Raw genomic sequence first — 20,259 nt, forward strand, 5'->3', positions numbered from 1 at the left:
CTGGAGTGCGTGGAGACGCTTGTGTTTGCTCCTTCAGCCAGCAGCAGAACATTTGGTGTGCTTTGCTGAGACACTTCAGAGTTAGAGGTAACAGAAGCAGCTCTAGTGAGTAAATAGAAATGAGGGACTGCAAGGCAGCTGCTTATTCTCTATTTGAGGGCGTGCCAAACGAAAGGCTAGGCGAGCTCTGTGCCAGTGTGTTACATACAGTAGTGACATAGATAAGAAACGGGAGAAACGGCCGGACTGCTAACAAGTGTTTCTGTAGGAGACAGTAACTCCCACTGAAGAGGGCTTTGTTACTTTTTAAACCTTTTATTTTCACAAAAAGCTCCGTAACTAACGGAACGAAAGGACACCCCAAAAAAGAGCATATTACGAACTTTGACTGGAAGAAGACCCAGAAAAAAAGCACCACTGTAAACATAAATGATTTAAAGCGATGTAGCAGAGACCTACCACCCTGCTGGACATTGTGCATTAGTTTTGCAACAGAGGATGAGAGAACCGCGACACAAGGCCGTAGAGATTCCTTTCATAAATTTCGTTTCAGTGTCAGAGCTCAACTGGAAATCACTTTCGCCACCTTTGGGATGAATATTGGAAAATATTTTCACATAGAAGGGACACACAACGATAGACATGTAATCACTTGTACCAGTACACAATTCTCAATAACCAGTAGATAGCACTTGTGTACTTTATATAACATGCCTCATTCATCCATTCAGACTCAAATGGATGCATCAGAGAGCAACATGAGGTATCTTCCCTAAGAGACTGAAGGAGCCAGGGATCAAACCAACAACCTTCTGATTGATAGGTGACCTGCTCTGCCTCCTGAGCTACAGCTACCCCAATACAAGACCAACACATAGTGATGCAGTTAAAGTCAATTGGCATCACTGACATGCTGGTGACGGTCCATTTTTTTTACTTTGCTAATAGACTGTTAATAGGTTGCTAAGTAGCCTACAAACGTCACTACGAGGTATAAAGTAAGCTACGTTACTACATGGGTTTCATTCTCCCTGGCATTTATATAACGGTCTCAAACCCAAACACATTTTGGTGTATGGAAACGTAACCGCTACCTCAAAAGACAGATGTTCATTTCAAGATAAAAACGCAAGATTTCTTATCAGGTAGTCGGGGCGGAGCCTTCGTGGCAGCTGCGCTAGCCCACGTGTAGCTTCTGCTGTGCTTGTGGGCTACTTTCTGCTTCTGCAGCACATTAGGATAGATAACACAGGAAGAGAGAACCACAACAGCAAACCATGGAGGTTCATATCGCAGTTCTGGTTTCAGTTCAGAGCTGTTAGACTGCTACCTGACACAGATACAGGACCCGTTAGACCTGCCAGTTTATTATTGGCTAATAAACCCATATTTAACCCATATTTAAGCTAAATGTGTGTCTGTATTGTAAAAAAAAATCAACTCGATCTTGCTGGGTTAAAGCTTTTTTTTTCATATAGCGTGTACTGATGACTAAGATTACTGTATTAAATTGAATAAACGATAACGTTGGTGTGATTCTCATAAAAATTCTGTGAGGAAACCCAAAGTTTGTCTGCCCGTTTCTCCCCCTCTGAAGACACACATCTGTGAAAAACTGCTCATCAACTCGGACGAGAGGAAATGATGTATCTGTCGGTGAATATCCGCTGAGATTAATAAACATTTGGTCTCCCAGTCAGCATTTTCAGGAACAACAGAGATGTATGTGGTGTCGACGCCAGTAAACTATAAGGTAAGATGTCATCTAATGGAGCGGTGTGCTGGGCTGATGGGTTTTCAATCATTCTGAGGCAAAGCTGGAGTTGTGTGGCACACAGGAATACCGAGCTGCAGCTGCACAGAGAATAGCAGACTCATTGTTGGTTGTTGTTGTAGCTGTAGATAATGAGAAAACTCGACAACACCACCTTGTCTTTTAAGCTTGTAGCCTTGCTGCAATCACGGCACTCTCGGTTTTCTTGTTACAGATCAATCAAAAGTTTGTTCTGAATCTTTCGAGTCTGAATGAATCACTTCAGATGAAAGAGACGTTCAGTCTCACTTTAAAGGAGACGACATTAAAACTACTGCCTGCTCACGCAAAGTGAGGCACAGTCCTAAACGATTTGGTAATGGTTTTATTATCTCTGGCTCAGCTGAAGTAAAGCTCTTTATCTTAGAGATATGAGAGCATTCTTATCATAACTGTATCTCTTTTATGTTGTAGCGATCCACTGAAATGGACTTTACTGATGATCAGGGAACGCTGACCCTTTTTTTCTCGTCTTTTTTGGCGTAGCTTATAGCACTTTGTAAGATCTGGCATTCCCAATTCATCAAGTGAACACCTGTAACAGATCTGCACTGAGAGCGCTTCTTTTTGTTAGCTTGTTGACTCGAGAATAACAGGTGTGATTACACACGAAACACCGTCTCCTCATCCTAGCTCTTAGCAAATGTGTGGACTGAAAAAAAAGTCAAATATTGTAATCTCTGTCAGGCTATGTTGTTGGTACTCAGATCAAGCAGCCTTAGTTTGGCAGACTCTGGGAACTGTGATTGTTCAGTATTATACCATCAACAGGATTAATCCATTAAGTAATTATACTATCAGCAGTGGAAATTATCAACAGTCACAGCACATGTTCAGAGTCCGAATCATCTTTATTCGGCCAAGTTTGTGCACACGCATAAGGAATTTGATTCCGGTGCTCTCTGCATACAGAAAACAAAATTTTTTTAATTGGCTATTAAATAGGTAATATATAATTAGATGTATATACACAAGGAGAACATTGGGATTGGGATCATTTTGCTGGGATGGTTTGGATCCCAGTTCATGGGATGGTCACCGCAAACCTTGAGTAGTCATGAGGGGGACCAGTAAATATGAAAATTGTGTGAACTATGTTGTATAGTGAAACTTAAGCTGTGCAACCTTTCCAAAGAAGCCATACTTGTTCAGTCGTGAACTTTAACATTTAACACACTAACTGAGACCTGTAGAGTCTAAGCTACAGCTCTTATGTTTTTTACAGTTTCTCTGAGCATTGCAAGAATTTGCTGGGACGTCCAATCCTTGAAAGATTGTGGCATTGTGTTAACACACAACTCCAGACCAGCAAACCTCTGCTTTTATAGAGGTTCTCATACTTACTTTATGCATTTTATTAGCCGATACTGGCTGCTACTTACCCTCTTAATTCCAATGCAAAGGGAAAACTTATTAGAGGACTGCACAGAGTCTTTTTCGGATGACTGTATGTCATCCTAGGATGGGCTCGAGCCCTGTCCCATCCCTGAATTAGAAAGGTGGAAGAGAATCGATGGATGGATGTATATATGCTTGTTGAAGTGTTCACTATCTTCCATCAGTATATACTTTTTTTTGTTAGCTTATTTAATACATTTTATTTAATTAAAGCACTTGTGTAGACTTTTCACTGCCACTTACCATGGGCCAGTTTATGACAGCATGATTCGTCATGATCCTACAGCACTAGCATGCTTGTTGTCTGTGTCTGTCATTTAGATGTTTTGAGGATAATTTTATACATTTTGAGGCTGGTAGCATATTGTGACCCTGACTCGAGTCACTTTTAACATATGTGTGCAACTGTCTGAAATCTGTGCTGGCATTTGTTTTAGGCTACGTGTTACGCTGAAAGTCTAAATGCATGATGACAGGAAAGGTCGGAGGTGATGGAAACAGGACTTCAGAACATCTCTGATAATGAGAACCCCTGAGAAACCCCTCCGTTTCACCTCTCCTGAGGTTTGTGAGTCTGCTGTGTTACATTCAAGGTTGCTTTTCAGTCCTGCTTGGTTATTTTGGCTCTCAGTTAACAATAAAGACTTTCAAAGTGAAAATGAATGAGCCACAGTTACAATTTTCAGGGAGATGTTTCACAATAATATCATAGTCTTGTCATTGTAATCCCTCCCAGATGACTGACAGTCTCCGAGAATGGCACGTTGAGGAGTTACCATGGTAACCCAGCACTCAGTTGCGATGTTATGACAAAATAAATGATCGGAAAAATATGAACCCTGGTCCAAGGACTGTATCAGAGAAAGATTATGGCAGCGCTCTCAAACAAGCAGTTCATGTGAGGGCAGGAAAAGCCTTTCGTTCAAAATTTAATTTAACAAATCAAGTCACTGATACAGTCAGGCAGCGGGTTAGCGCTGACATAAGTGAGTTTGAAGATGAAAGTCTGTTTTGAGAGCAGTTCTTAAAACAAAAGAGAGGCTTTTATATGTGCAGAGTGATACTCTGTCTCTGTCAGCTGAATTAGATTAAATACAAATCCTGGTTCTGAGTTTGAGAGGGAAGCGCCTCATGTGGGTGTTTCTGTGTTGTGAGATTCTGGTCTGTATCGGGGTTCATGTGGCTTTGTGGTAGTCTGATGGTGACACAGTTATCTGCACTCATTGATTCATCAGCTGGGGGGAAGGGATGCTTCTTATTTTTAATCCAAGAGAGATATGGAGGAACCAGCACTTCCATAAATACACACATAAACACACACACACACACACACACACACATATGCATGCAGGAAAATGATGTCAGCTGCACTGTAAACAGAAATAACAGAACTACCAATCAGCACGCGCTCTTTAGCAAATTACAGGGAAAATTAGAGTGTGAGAGCAGGATGAAGGGATGAAGTGCAGATAGAGCTGCAGAGCGAAGGGAGAGCTTTTCCCCAGATTACAGCACAGCTACAGATTATGGCCCGTGGATTATGAGGGTTTGACCAAACCAAAAAAAAAAAAAAAAAGTGGAGGCAGAAAGACAAACAAGTTTTTTTTTCCTGTGTCCTTTCAGGCTGTTTGGTAGTGGGTTTGTGAACGGTTTCTTCCTGCTATCCGGTGCCTGCATCTCTCTAATGCTCACGTGTGTGTCACATTTACACAATGAAGCACGTGCTCTACACCCAAACATGCTATAAATATACGCAGACACACTCATGTATGTATGACAGCGATAGTGTCACTCTAAAGATGCAAAGACTGATCCATTAATTAGTAAGTCAGTGTAGAAAAAATGAATCAAGGTTCTTTTGGCGTTGTTTTTTTTCTAAGCACCTAATTTTATTTTTATTTTTTTTTGGGGGGGGCTTTTAAACCATTGTTTAAAATGGAGGTCACCTTGTATTCTGATGAATTATGATGGGGTATTTGAAACTACTAGTGCAGAGACTACATCCCACGATACGATATTATCACAATACTTAACACACGATACGATATTATTGCAATTTTTTAAAATATTTTGCGATATTCAGATTCTGTACATAAAGGTAAACTTTATCAATATTCATTTTATCTAATATCAAAGTCTCACACTCAGTCTTTCTCTCATTTCAGTCAGTTTTATTGTTGACAAACTTGAACGGTTTGTATTACAGTCTAGTCCAACTTAACTGAATTCAACCATCTGGTACAATTATAGCTATTCTGAACTAAGCAATTTATGAAAACTATGCAGCCCCTTCAGCAACTGAAGAATTTGAAAGTAAATTAAAACAAAATATAATTTTACATTAAATAAAAAAGTTTTAAACTTAATTAAAATAAAACATGTCTTAAATTAAAATAAGTAAACTGTCATGTTTATTGCTGCCAAAAAAAAAGTTAAACGCATTTGGACAGTGAAGGAATGTCAGGATTCTTGCTCAGAAAAAGGATCAACATGCTCTGAAGTCAGAGCACAAAAACCTTTTTTGTAACAAAATATCGATTTCTGCTGTCCCTGTATCGATACATTATTAGCAAACAAAATATCACGATACTACACAGTATCGATTTTTTCCCCCACCCCTAATATATATATATATATATATATATATATATATATATAAAAATATGTAGAAGTTATAAAATTTTGGGCCATTATTGCTTATGTTCAGACCACTTAATAATAAAAAATGACGCTTTAAAAAGAGTAAATGAACAAAAAATACTTCGTCTCAGGAAGGTTTTATAAGTTATGGCCACATTGAGGCCTTGCCCCATTTTATTATTAGCCATAGCCGCTAGCTGCTACCGAAATGATAGCTTAACACAGCGGTCCCCAACCCCCGGGCCTCGGACTGGTACCGGTCTGTGAATCGTTTGGTACCGGGCCCCGAGAATTGAGGCTCAGGGGTGAAATGCATAGTTTTCAGTGTTTTTATCGGTTTTCAGCGTTATTTTGTTATCATTTTTATCGTTTACTCGGTTTTCCTTGGTCTTTTCACGTGTGTTATGAATAAATTTTCTTTTTTTCGGTACTAGTTTTATTTTGTTGTATTTATCCGCGACACCTTAAAGGCCGGTCCGTGAAAATATTGTGGGGCATAAACCGGTCCGTGGCGCAAAAAAGGTTGGGGACCGCTGGCTTAACAGACGGCTAGTGTGGCTATCAGCTAATTGCTAATAGTTAAACAGCTAACATTAACGTATGTGGGGCGTAATTTCCATGGGGGGTTAGGGGGGTTATGTTCAGCACAAAGTTACGCCGATGCTGCCAGGCTAACATTTATGATAACTGTTTATTATCAAAGTGCTGTTGAGATCTGCCGTGTGCCTATCTGGCTGCAGCGCTGCTGTGTGAAGTTGTGCGTCAACTGGAGCAGTCAAAGATGGCATCTATGGTATAGAAACTGTTAGATAGAGACAGACTATCTAATATGAGCTTAATTTTTAGTAGTGTTATTACTGTTTTAGTATTTGAGCATTTAATTTTTTGCAACCCTAGCAGGTTATGAGCTTTACTAGTTATCAGCTAGGCACTCGCTTATCTCCACTTTAGGTTCTTATGACAAACCATCATAAGGTCCTTTTGTTTTCACCTGCTCTCCTAAATATACTCATATATTTTTGCATATAGATCAAGTTTATGTGAGAGAACACATTAAAATCTGAGCTTTTGTTTTTTTTATGAGAGTCCTATAATTTCTTTACCTTCATTACATGGTCGATTCTCTTTAACACACTGAAGTTATACAGTAGGAGTATGTCTGGAAACACTCACAGATGTGAACATGTTGCTTCAACTTTACCGGCTCTCAATTAAATATTGAATGAACAGGACAGAAGAATATACTTGTCCCTAGATTAAAGTTTAAATTTGAACTTTTTTTGAAATGCTTTTCTTACTCTTTGTTACCCTTTCAGAGCTTCTCGGAGCAGCAAAGCGGGTGAACGTCAACATCCAGGATGCAGATGGGTGAGGGATCACAGATGTTTCACATCACCTCCTGTTCCAGCTGTTTACTCTATCATTACACCTCTTTCTTTATCACTCCATTTTCATTCCATCTTTTATAATAACCTATTTCTTTCTTCATGGCCCTGAAAACACTCACAACACTATCAACACAACTGAATCCTGAGATCTTTTCTTGTTTTCTCAGATTTTGAGGTAGTTGTTACTCAGCCATCGAGCCGCTCACTAAAATTCAAAGATCTAATACATCTTAATTTGCTCTTTAGTTGTATGAGCCTCACATGTAAAGATCCCGCATAATATCATGTAAAAAAAACACCTTCAGATTTTTCCCACTTGTTTTTACCATCCTGATTGTAGCATATGTGCCCCGTCTTCCTAACAGTTGGGCCAATCTGAAGGAAACTAAAAAAAAAAGACTTTTATTATAGATCCGCGTTTAGCAAAGACTGAAAATCTCCACAGGCTTGGCTGAAACTGAATTGAATGTGTACATGAACATTCATATACATAAAAAATGAGGAAAACCCAGAGATGCTCATCTTTTCCACACTCAGTCATAAATTGAAGACTGCTCTGATTCATTCGGGCTCCTTCATAAACCCCCATTTTGTCCGTGCTTAAACACAAGGCTTCCTGGTGACAGTCCATGATTATTTCCTCCTTTTCTATTTTTATACCTTACAATAGCTTCCAGTGGGTCAGTCTGGATCATGTGGTGGGCGACCTCTGGCCAGGAGATCTGTGCTGTAATTGAAATAATCATATGAATTAAATGAAACTGAAAAGCACTTTCTGTTAACTGATTTTGACTCACATCCAAACTAATGCAGAACCTGTGAGCTGGGGTCACAAATAGATCATTTTAAGAGCTCTGTTATAAAATGTCTCATACCTCGCTGATATTAAACATGAGACAGTTATCATGAGAAAAATAAACACCAAAGCCCGATGCTTGTGGGCTGTAGCTGATCCATGTTGTGAATATCTAATTAACTGTGGCAAACAAATAGGAAGAAAAATCTTCAAATAATCAATAGGCTAGCAAGCCGTTATTACTGTTCACATTATCTCCTGTTTAAATCTGTCTTTGGCTCATAGGAGTGTAGCCAGCTGAAGACCTCAGATCTGAAGACTGTAATTATCACCTTAAAGCAAAGCCAACATTTCCCAGCTCCTAATTTGCTCAGAAATATTCCCTTATCAGCTCTGAATGTTCAACTATGGATTTTGGCTATATTTAGCTTCATGATTGGTTAAGCTTTTTGTGTGCACATGCTTGGTTTACGGCTGTGTTCCGTTTGACTCCATCAGATAACAAAGATCTTTTTATGATGTTGATTGGATTCAGATAATTGGACTCAGCTTCTTGTGTAATGACTGATGAGTCGCTGATTTGACTCCAGGGCCCCGCTCTTATGTTCACCACAGATCCATTAGACCCACACACAGATGCCCTGCGTGTACGCTCGACTCCGGGGGAGAGAGATTGCTTATTAATGGAAGTAGGTCATTTCCACCCGCCCTCCCCGCACGCGCTCCCATCGTCACACGGAGCTGTGGGGCGGAGCAGCTGTACGCCGAAGATTACTTTAGCAAAGTTGTGCTCAGGTTTTACACTATGCATTTGAATGTGTGTATTTTTATACATAATCTGTGTCTGTGTGAAGGCTGTCGCCGCTGCATCATGCTGCTCTGAGTGGCAACAAGGAGATGATCTCTCTGCTGTTGGAGGCCCAGGCAGCAGTGGATATCAAAGACCATAAAGGTAAAAAAAAAAATGCACACAGGCTTTCACAGTGTCACTGGGATACGCTGTGCTGCTACAAAATAAGGCACAAAACACACACACGAACACACACGGCTGTGCAGAAAAAGCCCAAAAACAAATACTTTCCGGCTTTCCCTGTGTGACAAATAATACCGGCTTATGTAATAAAAGGTGAGCTTCTTGGAAATGCAATTTATGTCTGTGGCGTGCATTTATGAGGAGCGACAGATTTGTTTGCACAGTCAACAATAGAAAACAGAAGAAGGAAAGCTCCATGGCTGCAGGAGTGAGAGCCAAGTGGGAAGCAGAGCAGAGAATATCTCGATCCTACGTTGGCAGATTCAAGAAGAAGGAGGAGAAGAAGAAATCTCAGGGCAGATGGGAGTTATAATCCCTCCAGGATGTAGGCCTACTGTGTCTGCACTTTCAGTCATGCCCAGTGTGCCTCTAAATAGACTTACCAGGCCTCTTTTGGTGAACCTACTGCTTTAATGGGTGTGATTTTGCAGAGGCACCAGGAAACAGCACATCTTCACCTTCTACGAGTAGGTGTTTGACTGTGTGCTTTATTAACAGAACATAGGAGGTGATTGTAGTCAGGGTAGTGGCCCAAAAAATACTAATAATGTTTCTGAGATTTAAGATTTGTCCAACCAGATGGAACCAGCCAACTTTGTCTTAAAGAGAACTGTTTCCGGTGTTAGGAAAACATACTTCTGCAAGATGCCAGCTTAAGTTGCCTCAACATCCTGAGGGCCTTTGCTTTGGAGCTGTATATCCTCCAGACAAACATCACAAAAAGGAAATGTGGAAAGTGGCTATGTGTTCAGCCAGAATAATCACAGGAACAAGTGAAGGGTATTTCCAAAGACAGAAAGTTGGAACATGTCCATCCCTTCATGCATTCATCCCTTTTCTTAAGTGCTTATCCGATTCAGGGTCACAGAGTGCTGGAGCGTATAGCTATTGGGCAAGAGGTGAGGTAAACAGTCTATCTGATATCGTGTTGATGTTGTTCCTGGATCAACATAATAATGTTTGTCTGCGATCAACATTGCATTTGAATAATCACTTTAGGATATCATAGCTTTGTGGCTTGGAAGACCCCTTACCAATGTCTGCTCTAGAGATGGACCGATCCGATATTAAGTATCGGTATCGGTCCGATACTGACGTAAATTACTGGATCTGATATCGGAGAGAAATAAAAAATGTAATCCGATCTATTAAATATCAAAAAAGCACCTCACAAAACTTGCGACATGGCGTAACTCAGCTCATAACCGTAGCATGTCGGAGCAGTGTGGTCACGTGATAGAGCGGCTGTGTGTATTTGTAGCCTCGCTACCAAACCGGCATTTCATCTCCGAGGAAGTGATCCCAGAGGGAAGTAAAGCAAGTGTGTAAGTTTATCTCTGAATGTTTGTGAAGCATTCCCGTGTTAAGCTTAACAACCGATATATGGAGCAACTGCCTCTTCTCTCTCTCTCCCTCTCCTGCTGCTGCTTCAATCATGAAACTGATTAATGATCAGCTGATCGGCTTTTATGTGCGAGTCTGTCTCTCTTCTTTGTTTATCGCCCACTTCGCACCAGAAAGAGAAAACCAGCGGCTGAACAACAGCAGCACGTTTAAGCTTGATAATCTTTTGTTAGAATTTATTTAATATTACTTTCTACACCAGGATCCTTTTCTACGCAGCTGACGGCTGGTAACTGTGCAGGGGCGGATCTAGCAAAGTTTAGCCAGAGGGGGCCGACAGGGCATGAACAGGGAAAAGGGGGCACAAAGACATACTTTTCTTCTTATTCTCATTTAAAATGTCTAGCTTTTAATAAATAATTATCTGAATCTTACACCCAAAGTTTTAATCTTATGTAAAATGTATAGAAGTCCATTACTGTATATAGTAACTGTTAAGTCTAATATACCCTAGTAAGCTATAGTACTTCATCATCATGTGCAGTCTGCAATTCTGTTGAAGAAAGATGTTGAATCTATTTAATTATTCTTGAAAAATAATTGATTTCTGTGCAATTTTTTTCACACTGCATCAAATTAAAGTCGATTACGTCGATTAAGCATCATGAGGTGGAGGGGGGGGTGGTTCCCTATTTTTTTTTTTTTTTTTTTTGCTGGGAGTTTTAGAGCCCTATTAGTTAGGTTGCTTACTCTTTAAAATACCAGAATAGGGAGGATGGAGTAGGTTTAAGTTTATTAGATTGATCAGTATTGCTGAACTATGAAATATTTTGGGTGCAGGGTAGTTTTTGCATACAGGTATAACAGAATAGCTTTAATGTTTTTTTTAACCCTATGAACTGATACAAAAAGCAGCAAGATATTAAAAAAACAGTTTTATTGATTAAAAAACACACTATATCGGATTCATATCGGTATTGGCAGATATCCAAATTTATGATATCGGTATCTGACATAAAGAAGTGGTATCGTGCCATCTCTAGTCTGCTCAGGAAAAAATCCAAATCCAGAAGGGTTGGTGGGAGTTAGAGTTACACTTTGCTATGTGGTGTGATGGTTTATTCTGCAAAACTATGACATCACTGCAATATGATTGATCATTTCCAATGTTGAACCTGGACCAACATTAGTTTTGTTGGTCCATGAACAACACCTAACACAACAATATCAGATGGTGTGAAGTACAGATACCAGTCCTGTTGATGAATTAAGGACTTTCCAACTGTCCCGCTCTCCAAGAGTAACTGCCTCCCATGACACTGACACGGCAAACCTTCCGGCACAACTACTGATGTTGTTAATTTAATTAACACCAAAGCAGCTGAAACTGATTAGCAACCCCGTCTCTACTTAACTGACCACATCAATATACCAGATGCTTTATTGATGTGATGCTACAGTATACGCTGACTGAAATTATCTTAAACAGTGTGTTATGTTTTCAGTGGGTGACATGTCTGGACTGCAGACCAGCCAGCTAAGAACCCAGAATCTGTGACTTTGGAGGTGCTCTGTTCCTGAAATAAGCAAGGCGTTTCCTGAGTAGTTTCATACCTTTTCCAAAACGTGCATATATTGTTTAGCAGTGGTGGTTCTCTCAGAAATTAAGACTTTAAAGAACGTAACCAGTGCTGGCTTTTAAGTTGCATGCATGGTCGCTCTTCTGTTTAGTGCAGAGGACACAGCGTCCATGATTTACAAAAAAATGTAACCTTTGGATTTGTTGAAGACCATACAGCGACAGAAGCATTTAAGAATCGTTCATTTTTTTCCCTTGAATACTCAGATTTTACCTTAACCGTGTGTTTCTGAGCCCATGCAGTCACAATCAGAATCTGTTATTAATGCATTGCTGCATGAGGCCCAAAGATCACAGCCATTTAAGATTGGCTTTTCAACCTTACCCCCTGAGTAAAGACATTCTTTAATATCGTTTAATGGTATTGTGTGCTGTGACCGATTCACTTCTTTTTTGGTGCATGTAATTAACCTAAAAAATAAATAAATATGAGCCCCTACTTGATGTTTTTAGGTTAGTCTTATCAAAACATTATTAACGGTTAAAATGAGAAAACACTGCCGCCTTCCAAATACAGCGCTATTAATAAAATACGCCTGATGCTGCACGTCAGTCACAGTTTCTCAACAAGACAGGATTATACTCATTTCTTTTAGGACTTTTGAAAAAATGGCCTCTGAACTGATTCGTGTACGTCGAGCATTTCCTCTGATTTCTCAGTGTTGCTCTTATTCCTGCGCAGTCCGCTCTTCTCGTGCCCAATCACACTTTCGAGAAGATCTTTGAGACCGTGTGATAGTAATTTGGCCTGAAATCTCTAAGCTTTAGATTCTGTAACTCCTGCAGCTGCTGTGCCTCTTTATCCTGCCAGCACCTATCCTCTGACTCAGGCGTCTCTCATGCCAGCTAAGGCTGGAGGGGCCTTTTTATTCAGCTCAATGGTGTGGCTCATCTCTAGTGTCAAGACTGGAGGTCTTGGTTTGCTGCCATGAGAAACACGCTCACTGCTTCTCGAAGCCACCGCTGCAAAGTGGTATTAGATGTCTTCTGGTTAAAGGCAAGGCAAGGCAAGGCAAGGCAAGGCAAGTTTATTTGTATAGCACAATTCAACAACAAGGTGATTCAAAGTGCTTTACAGAGACATTAGAAACAAGAACAAATAAAAAGCATGATTTAAAATTGAATAAAACAAGCAAATAAACTAACTAACTAATTAACAAACAAACAAACAAACAAACAAACAAACAACAGTATATAAAATCAAAACAGATAAAATCAGTAGTTAAATGTAAGTTTTGAAATTTAAGCTTAAAGTGTGGATTTGGTGCTTTATTCAAATGCAGCTGAGAACAGGTTCGTCTTCAACCTGGATTTAAATAAACTGAGTGTTTCAGCTGATCTGAGGCTTTCTGGGAGTTTGTTCCAGATATAAGGAGCATAAAAGCTGAATGCAGCTTCTCCGTGTCTGGTTCTGACTCTGGGAACTGATAAAAGACCGGATCCAGATGACCTGAGGGATCTGGATGGTTCATACTGGGTCAGGAGGTCATTGATGTATTTTGGTCCTAAACCATTCAGAGCTTTATAGGCCAGCATCAGAACTTTAAAGTCTATCCTCTGACGGACAGGCAGCCAGTGTAAGGACCTCAGAGCTGGACTGATGTGGTCCACTTTTTTGGTCTTAGTGAGGACTCGAGCAGCAGAGTTCTGAATGAGCTTTAGTTGTCTGACTGATTTTTTAGGTAGACCTGTAAAGATGCTGTTACAGTAATCAAGCCTACTAAAGATGAATGCATGGACTAGTTTTTCCAGGTCCTGTTGAGACATCAGATCTTTTATCCTTGATATATTCTTGAGGTGATAGTAAGCTGACTTTGTTATTGTCTTAATGTGTTTTTCTAAGTTTAGGTCTGCATCCATCACTACACCCAAATTTCTCGCCTGGTTTGTGGTTTTTAGATGTATAGATTGAAGTTCTCTGGTGACCTGTAATCGTTTTTCTTTGGCGCCAAAGACTATTACCTCAGTTTTGTTTTTGTTTAGCTGGAGAAAATTGTGGCACAACCAGTCATTGATTTCCTCAATGCATTTACCAAGAGCCTGTACAGGGCCTCGGTCTCCTGGTGACATTGTGATATATATTTGTGTGTCATCTGCATAGCTGTGATAGTTTATTTTGTTGTTGTTTATAATCTGTGCCAGTGGGAGCATGTAGATGTTAAACAGAAGGGGTCCCAAGATGGAACCTTGGGGAACTCCACATGTGATACTTGTCTGCTCAGATGTGAAGTTACCTATTGATACAAAGTATTTCCTGTTTTCTAAGTATGTTTTGAACCAGTTTAGTACAGTTCCTGAAAGACCTGCCCAGTTCTCCAGTCGTTTGAGTAATATGTTGTGGTCAACTGTATCAAATGCTGCACTGAGATCCAGTAAAACTAGGACTGACATTTTTCCACTGTCTGTATTCAGACATATGTCATTAAACACTTTGGTCAGAGCGGTTTCAGTGCTGTGGTTCTGTCTAAAACCTGACTGGAAGGCATCGTAGCAATTATTCTGTTTTAAGAAGTAACTGAGCTGTTGAGAAACTGCTTTTTCAATGATCTTACTTAAAAACGGGAGATTTGAGATCGGCCTGTAGTTGTTCATTTGTGTCTTGTCAAGATTGTCCTTTTTCAGTATAGGTTTGATTACAGCAGTTTTTAGTGATTCTGGAAACACACCTGATAATAAAGAAAAGTTGACGATCTGTAACAGGTCTGACTCTAAAGTCTTTGAGACCTTTTTGAAAAAACTTGTTAAAGGCAGCGATAAGGAGTCCGCACTGATGTTTTGCACAGCAAAACTTGGCATCACCTTGTATGCTGTGCATGGCTCTGGGAGTCGCTGTGCAGTTCCCTCCGAGGGTTTCTTGGGGCCATAGAAAGAAAGGGGTTGGACTTCTCTTGCCCTTTGTGTTCAAAGTGTTTGTCTCAAACATCCCATGATGCCCTATTTGGGCTGTTACCTTGTGACTTTGTCCACCAATAGTTTTTTCAATTGCTTTGCTGGTTGTTTAGTGAATACACTCTCTGTCGAGTCTCATAGCATGCAGGCCCAACACGTTTTGTTAAAGAGAAACTGGAACCAATGTATTTTCCTGTAAATATAACATTTGTTTTAATTAGCTTCAATTAATTACTGTTGTAGTACATCTGGTTAATTTTCTTTCAATGCAATAATTGTTTAAGCTCTCCTAATCTCTCAGACTAACAGGCCACACAGAGGGAATTAACCATGAGAACATTTGTTAACAAGTAAATTTAGTGATTTCTCTGTAAAATCAGCACCAGATAGATTTCTGTCTGCTTGGTATCTAATGCCAAACTAACCTAAACTAACAAAAAATTTGTATTTGCTTGCACTCATGTGTCTTTACATTCTCATTTTTTTGTACGTGCCTGTGTGCATGTGGTTGTGGGTTGTGTTGTGTGTCTGTTTTATTGTGCCGTCATGTTGGCTGTGTATGTTTGTGTCCTTGTTTGTGTGTGTTTTGTGTAGGAATGCGTCCCCTGCATTATGCTGCATGGCAGGGGAAGACTGAGCCTATGAAAATGCTGCTGAAGGCAGGCTCGTCAGTCAACGGACAGTCAGATGAAGGACAGATCCCGCTCCACCTGTCAGCTCAGCATGGACACTATGATGGGGTAACTGTTTGTGTGTGTGTGTGTGTGTGTGTGTGTGTGTGTGTGTGTGTGTGTGTGTGTGTGTGTGTTTGTGTGTGTGTGTGCACTGTAGGTGCTTTACTGTGCACAGAGCCAGTGTTTGTGTTATGTGAGATCTGTGTAGTTGTTATGTGGGCTTGATGCTGTGTGCCTGATACGTGGTTGTTGCAAGCTCAGCTTTAAATGTGTTGGTAACATTTGTTTGTTTGTGTGCGTCTGTGTGTTACAGTCGGAGATGTTGCTGCAGCACCAGTCCAACCCGTGCATCTCAGACACAGCTGGGAAAACTCCACTGGACCTCGCTTGCGAATTTGGACGTGTTGGAGTGAGTACAACAATAACTACAACTGGGTTCAAAACAGAAGATTTTTTTTTACCCTATCAACAATATGTTTTACCTAAAAATGATAAATGATGAAGATGGATGTAACATCACCATCACTCATTGGTTTTGGACTCCACATTTTAAAGCTTCACATTAAATTTTTGCTGCCACCATCTTGTTTTTTCTTTAAGCCAGAAGTTATCTTGGCCACTAACCAGGTGACGTTAACTTGCCTGTTATTTTGGATGTGTGAAACCAACTGAAAACCAGTGATTGTGAGGGAAGAATGAGTATTGCCCAACTGGGTTTGACTGGGTTCGAGGTTGATAGCAGCTGCTGGGAAAATGATTTCTAAAGCCGCAGTTACTCAGGCCTAAAGACAATTTAGTGAGCCCCAATAGCTACCTCCTATTGGTAGGAAAAAAGCATGTCTCCCCCAACTGGTGTACAAAAACCTATTTGTGATTGCTTTGGTTGCTAAAATGTTGTTGCGTTGGTAATTTGTGACGAATAAGTGACGAACTTGTCTATAAACACCAGCCAGCCGCTCTCCGAGCTGTAAAGAATCTGTGAAAATTGTCACACAGACCAAAAGCAGACACCCTTTAAAATGTTGGCTGTATTCCTCAGGCACAACTTTTACTGTTAAGGCAAGTCTTCCTCATTTACAGTTTGCGTTGCTTGTAGCTAGCAAGTATTTTCATACAAAAATGAAGAACTACAGGCAACTGTGGCAATCTGCTAGCAACCAAAGTAATCACAAAGAGGTATTTAGTTAATTCGCTATCAACCAGTGGATGTATCATGTCCAGTTTGGCGGACAATTCTTGAACAATGTCCTTTTGATGTCACATGAAAAACCAAAGTAAATTATTGCAACTGTTAGCATGCTAACATGCTAAACAGATCACATCAACTCACTTGCATGTTAAGATTTGCTTAGTAATAGACCCTGTGCACGAGAAAATGCTAACTTCCTGGTTTGAGACCGGATGTGGGGTTGTACATTTCCGGTAGCTTTATTAAAATCATGTCCAAAACTCGAAAACGGAAAGATCGCGTTAAGTTACAAAGAGGAGAAGGTGGGAACACTCGCCACTGTTGTGTCATAAAAAATCTAATGATCAATTTTGATGTTTAAAGAGTTTAGATCGATTAGTTGTTTACATCACTCAACACAAGCAGAGTGATGCAAGCAGGCAAATTCAGAAGCACATCTCTGTATAGTGACTGGTCTTATGATTTAAACAGGCAAATGTTCAGCATTCAAACTACAGGTGAAGAATAGTCAAACCAGATGTTTCCCCAGTTATGTCGATATCAGCTAGTCAAGTACACACCTACACAGCATGTTAACAAACCGTGAAAAAAGCCACAAAAAATGAATGATTGCTGGTAACGGTTTCTATACATTAGTATTTACGAAGGGTATGTTGTGACTTACCTTCAAAATTACAGTGGTCCCTCGCTAATAACGCGGTTCACCTTTCACCTCGCTGTTTCACAGATCTTTTTTAGTGCAAGTTTGCACGTTTTTTTACGTCACATTGTGTCCTGCGTCCTGATCACTGCAGACGATCTTCTCCGTGACGTCTCTCCTGTACAGTACAGAATCGCTGCATCGATTGCTAGCAGTGTGACTCTGAAGTGCAGTGCTGTATGTCCACGATGTCCACCAAACATTTTGCACCGTCAAAAAATAAAATTGGCTACTTGATTTTACCTATCGCTGGTTATTTTTAGAACATAACACCCGCGATAAACGAGGGACAGCTGAGAAATATAACATTTGAATCCCTTTTCTCTTTTGCTCTGAGGCGCGGGGAAAAAATATCGACAAGTCGATGAACATCATTTACAGATATATTGGGTAAATGCCCAAGACATCTATAGAAATGTAAATCGCCGCTTGATTCATTCATTTGCTTAACTTGTTTTGGACCGTAAACAGGGCGTGAATAGGACACCGGAAACAAAGCTCCCCACAGGAGTTTCCGCACCGGAAGTAGCATATGCTAATGTGCACATAGTCAATATTAAATACTTAAGTACAGCTAAAGATAATGGGAATGCCATTAGCTTAGCTTTTAGCTTGTTAGCATTAGCATTAGTTTTTAGACATTAATCAAAGTATGAGACAAACTCAAATTTTGATCCAATGATGGGGTAAGAAGAAAAGTTAGATATTATCAAAAGTACCAAATTTGCCATGTTTTGACTGAGAGACTCTATACCTAAATGTTTATTTTAGAGTTTCCTGGTAAAGATAAGCAATGGTGACATCCATTTAATTTTAAAATTATAGGCAAAATGTTCACCTAAAAGGTTAATTATTCCAGAAACAGATTAATTATACAACAACACAGCCTAAAAATGTCTAAAATCCTTAAAATGAACAAGAACAATGGTCTTACTGAGACAGCCACATGTGGACACAGAGGTAATTCAAGACACTAGCAGCCAAAGTGTGCACCTGTGTTGCTGCTAGTCCACAGAGAAACCAGATTTTAGTTTTAAATTCACTTTTACACAGAAGGAATTATAGAGTTAATATAAATCATGAAATGGCTTTACAAGTTACACTGTGTGTCTTTGTGTTTAGGTGGTCCAGCTCCTGCTCAGCAGTAACATGTGTGCAGCCATGCTGGAACCAAAACCCTCCGACCCCAACGGAGTGTCACCTTTGCATCTGGCTGCCAAGAACGGACACATCGAAGTGATACGGTCCAAATAACTACTCCTTTCTGTCTGCTCTCTGTTTGTTATACCTCCTTCATTAGACACTTAGTCATTCTGTCTCTCCACCGACTGATCTAATTTAACGTTAAAGGATAATGCCAGTTCATTTCAACCTGGCATATTTCCCATTAACAAGGCTAACGTGTTTCTATGGGTCATGCAGGGTTTCCACTATCCACCTTGATTGTAGAGATTTGTAGAATTGAGGTGTGAACAACATACATTAGAGAAACTGGGCCAAGTCCTCTGAAGCATCCCAACAACAATGAATTATATTAAACAGTTCTTTCAAGTCTTTATTTCTATTCATTATTTTTTCTATTTATTATTTTTTTAACAGGCAAAAACATTACATGCATAGGCCCTGTTCACATCACATAAAACTATATATACAAGTGAAAGATTACAGATATACAGCAAAACACAAGTTTAAAAAAAGAAAATCAGAATCAGAATCAGAATACTTTATTGATCCCTGGGGGAAATTATTTTTTGTTACAGTGCTCCATTATAAACCAACATTAAGACAAGACAGACAATACACTAACTAAGAATAGTACAATATATACATATATATACATACATACATACATAAGTCACTTATAAATAAATAGTTGGAAAAGAAACATGTGTAGTTGTAGCAGCAAACAGTGTGTTAAGTGGATGCGTTGTACAGGGAGATGGCCACAGGCAGGAAAGATTTCCTGTGTCGTTCAGTGGTGCTTTTCGGTAATCTCAGTCTCTCACTGAACGAGCTCCTGTGACTGACCAGCATGTCATGGAGTGGGTGGGAGGTGTTATCCAACATTGTCTTTATCTTGGACAGCATCCGCCTCTCCGACACCACCTCGAGGGAGTCCAGCTCCATCCCCACAACATTGCTGGCCTTACGGATCAGTTTATTAAGTCTGTTGGCATCTGCGACCCTCAGCCTGCTCCCCCAGCATGCAACAGCATAGAGGATCGCACTGGCCACAACAGACTCATAGAAAATCCTCAGCATTTTCTGGCAGATGTTGAAGGACCTCAGTCGCCTCAAAAAATAGAGACGACTCTGGCCCTTCCTGTAAAGTGCTGTGGTGTTTTTAGCCCAGTCCAGTTTATTGTCAATGTGTACTCCAAGGTATTTATAATCCTCCACAATGTCAACACTGACCCCCTGGATTGAAACTGGGGTCAAGTGTTTCCTGGTCTTCCTGAAGTCCACGATCAGTTCCTTGGTCTTTGCCACGTTGAGCTGCAGATGATTCTGCTCACACCACGTGACAAAGGAGTCGACCACAAAAGAAAAATATGGTGAATTCATGAGTTGGGGTCTTTACTATAAAGTCAATTAAACATACCCAGGTTTCTTCTTCTATGTGGCTTCACTTACCCATGTATTGGCAATCAGGCTAGGCTGTCACCAAAGATAATTTTCAACTCGATAATTAAACCCAGGATTTACAAATCTAGCACATTCACATAAAGGATACAGTTTAGGCAACATGACACATC

The 20,259-nt window shown here is 40.1% G+C and overlaps 1 protein-coding gene across 5 annotated transcripts in view; it reads left to right on the top strand.

Annotated features, from left to right (window-relative positions):
- The window catches only part of LOC309708975 (uncharacterized protein), a 48,705-nt gene that overhangs the window by 2,853 nt on the left and 25,593 nt on the right, over window positions 1-20,259 (top strand). For 3 of the 5 annotated variants that reach the window (XM_082537376.1, XM_082537377.1, XM_082537380.1), the window contains exons 2-6: window positions 7,168-7,219; window positions 8,890-8,987; window positions 15,535-15,680; window positions 15,928-16,023; window positions 18,626-18,747. In XM_082537376.1, the coding sequence (XP_082393502.1) occupies window positions 7,168-7,219; window positions 8,890-8,987; window positions 15,535-15,680; window positions 15,928-16,023; window positions 18,626-18,747 (514 nt within the window). Of the gene's footprint in view, window positions 1-1,590; window positions 1,754-3,643; window positions 3,776-7,167; window positions 7,220-8,889; window positions 8,988-15,534; window positions 15,681-15,927; window positions 16,024-18,625; window positions 18,748-20,259 lie in introns of those variants that run through there. The other 2 variants (XM_082537378.1, XM_082537379.1) reach the window with 2 other exon arrangements.

Source organism: Aulonocara stuartgranti (genome assembly GCF_965226115.1).
Source record: "Aulonocara stuartgranti genome assembly, chromosome: 6".
In the NCBI taxonomy this organism is placed as follows: Eukaryota; Metazoa; Chordata; class Actinopteri; order Cichliformes; family Cichlidae; genus Aulonocara; species Aulonocara stuartgranti.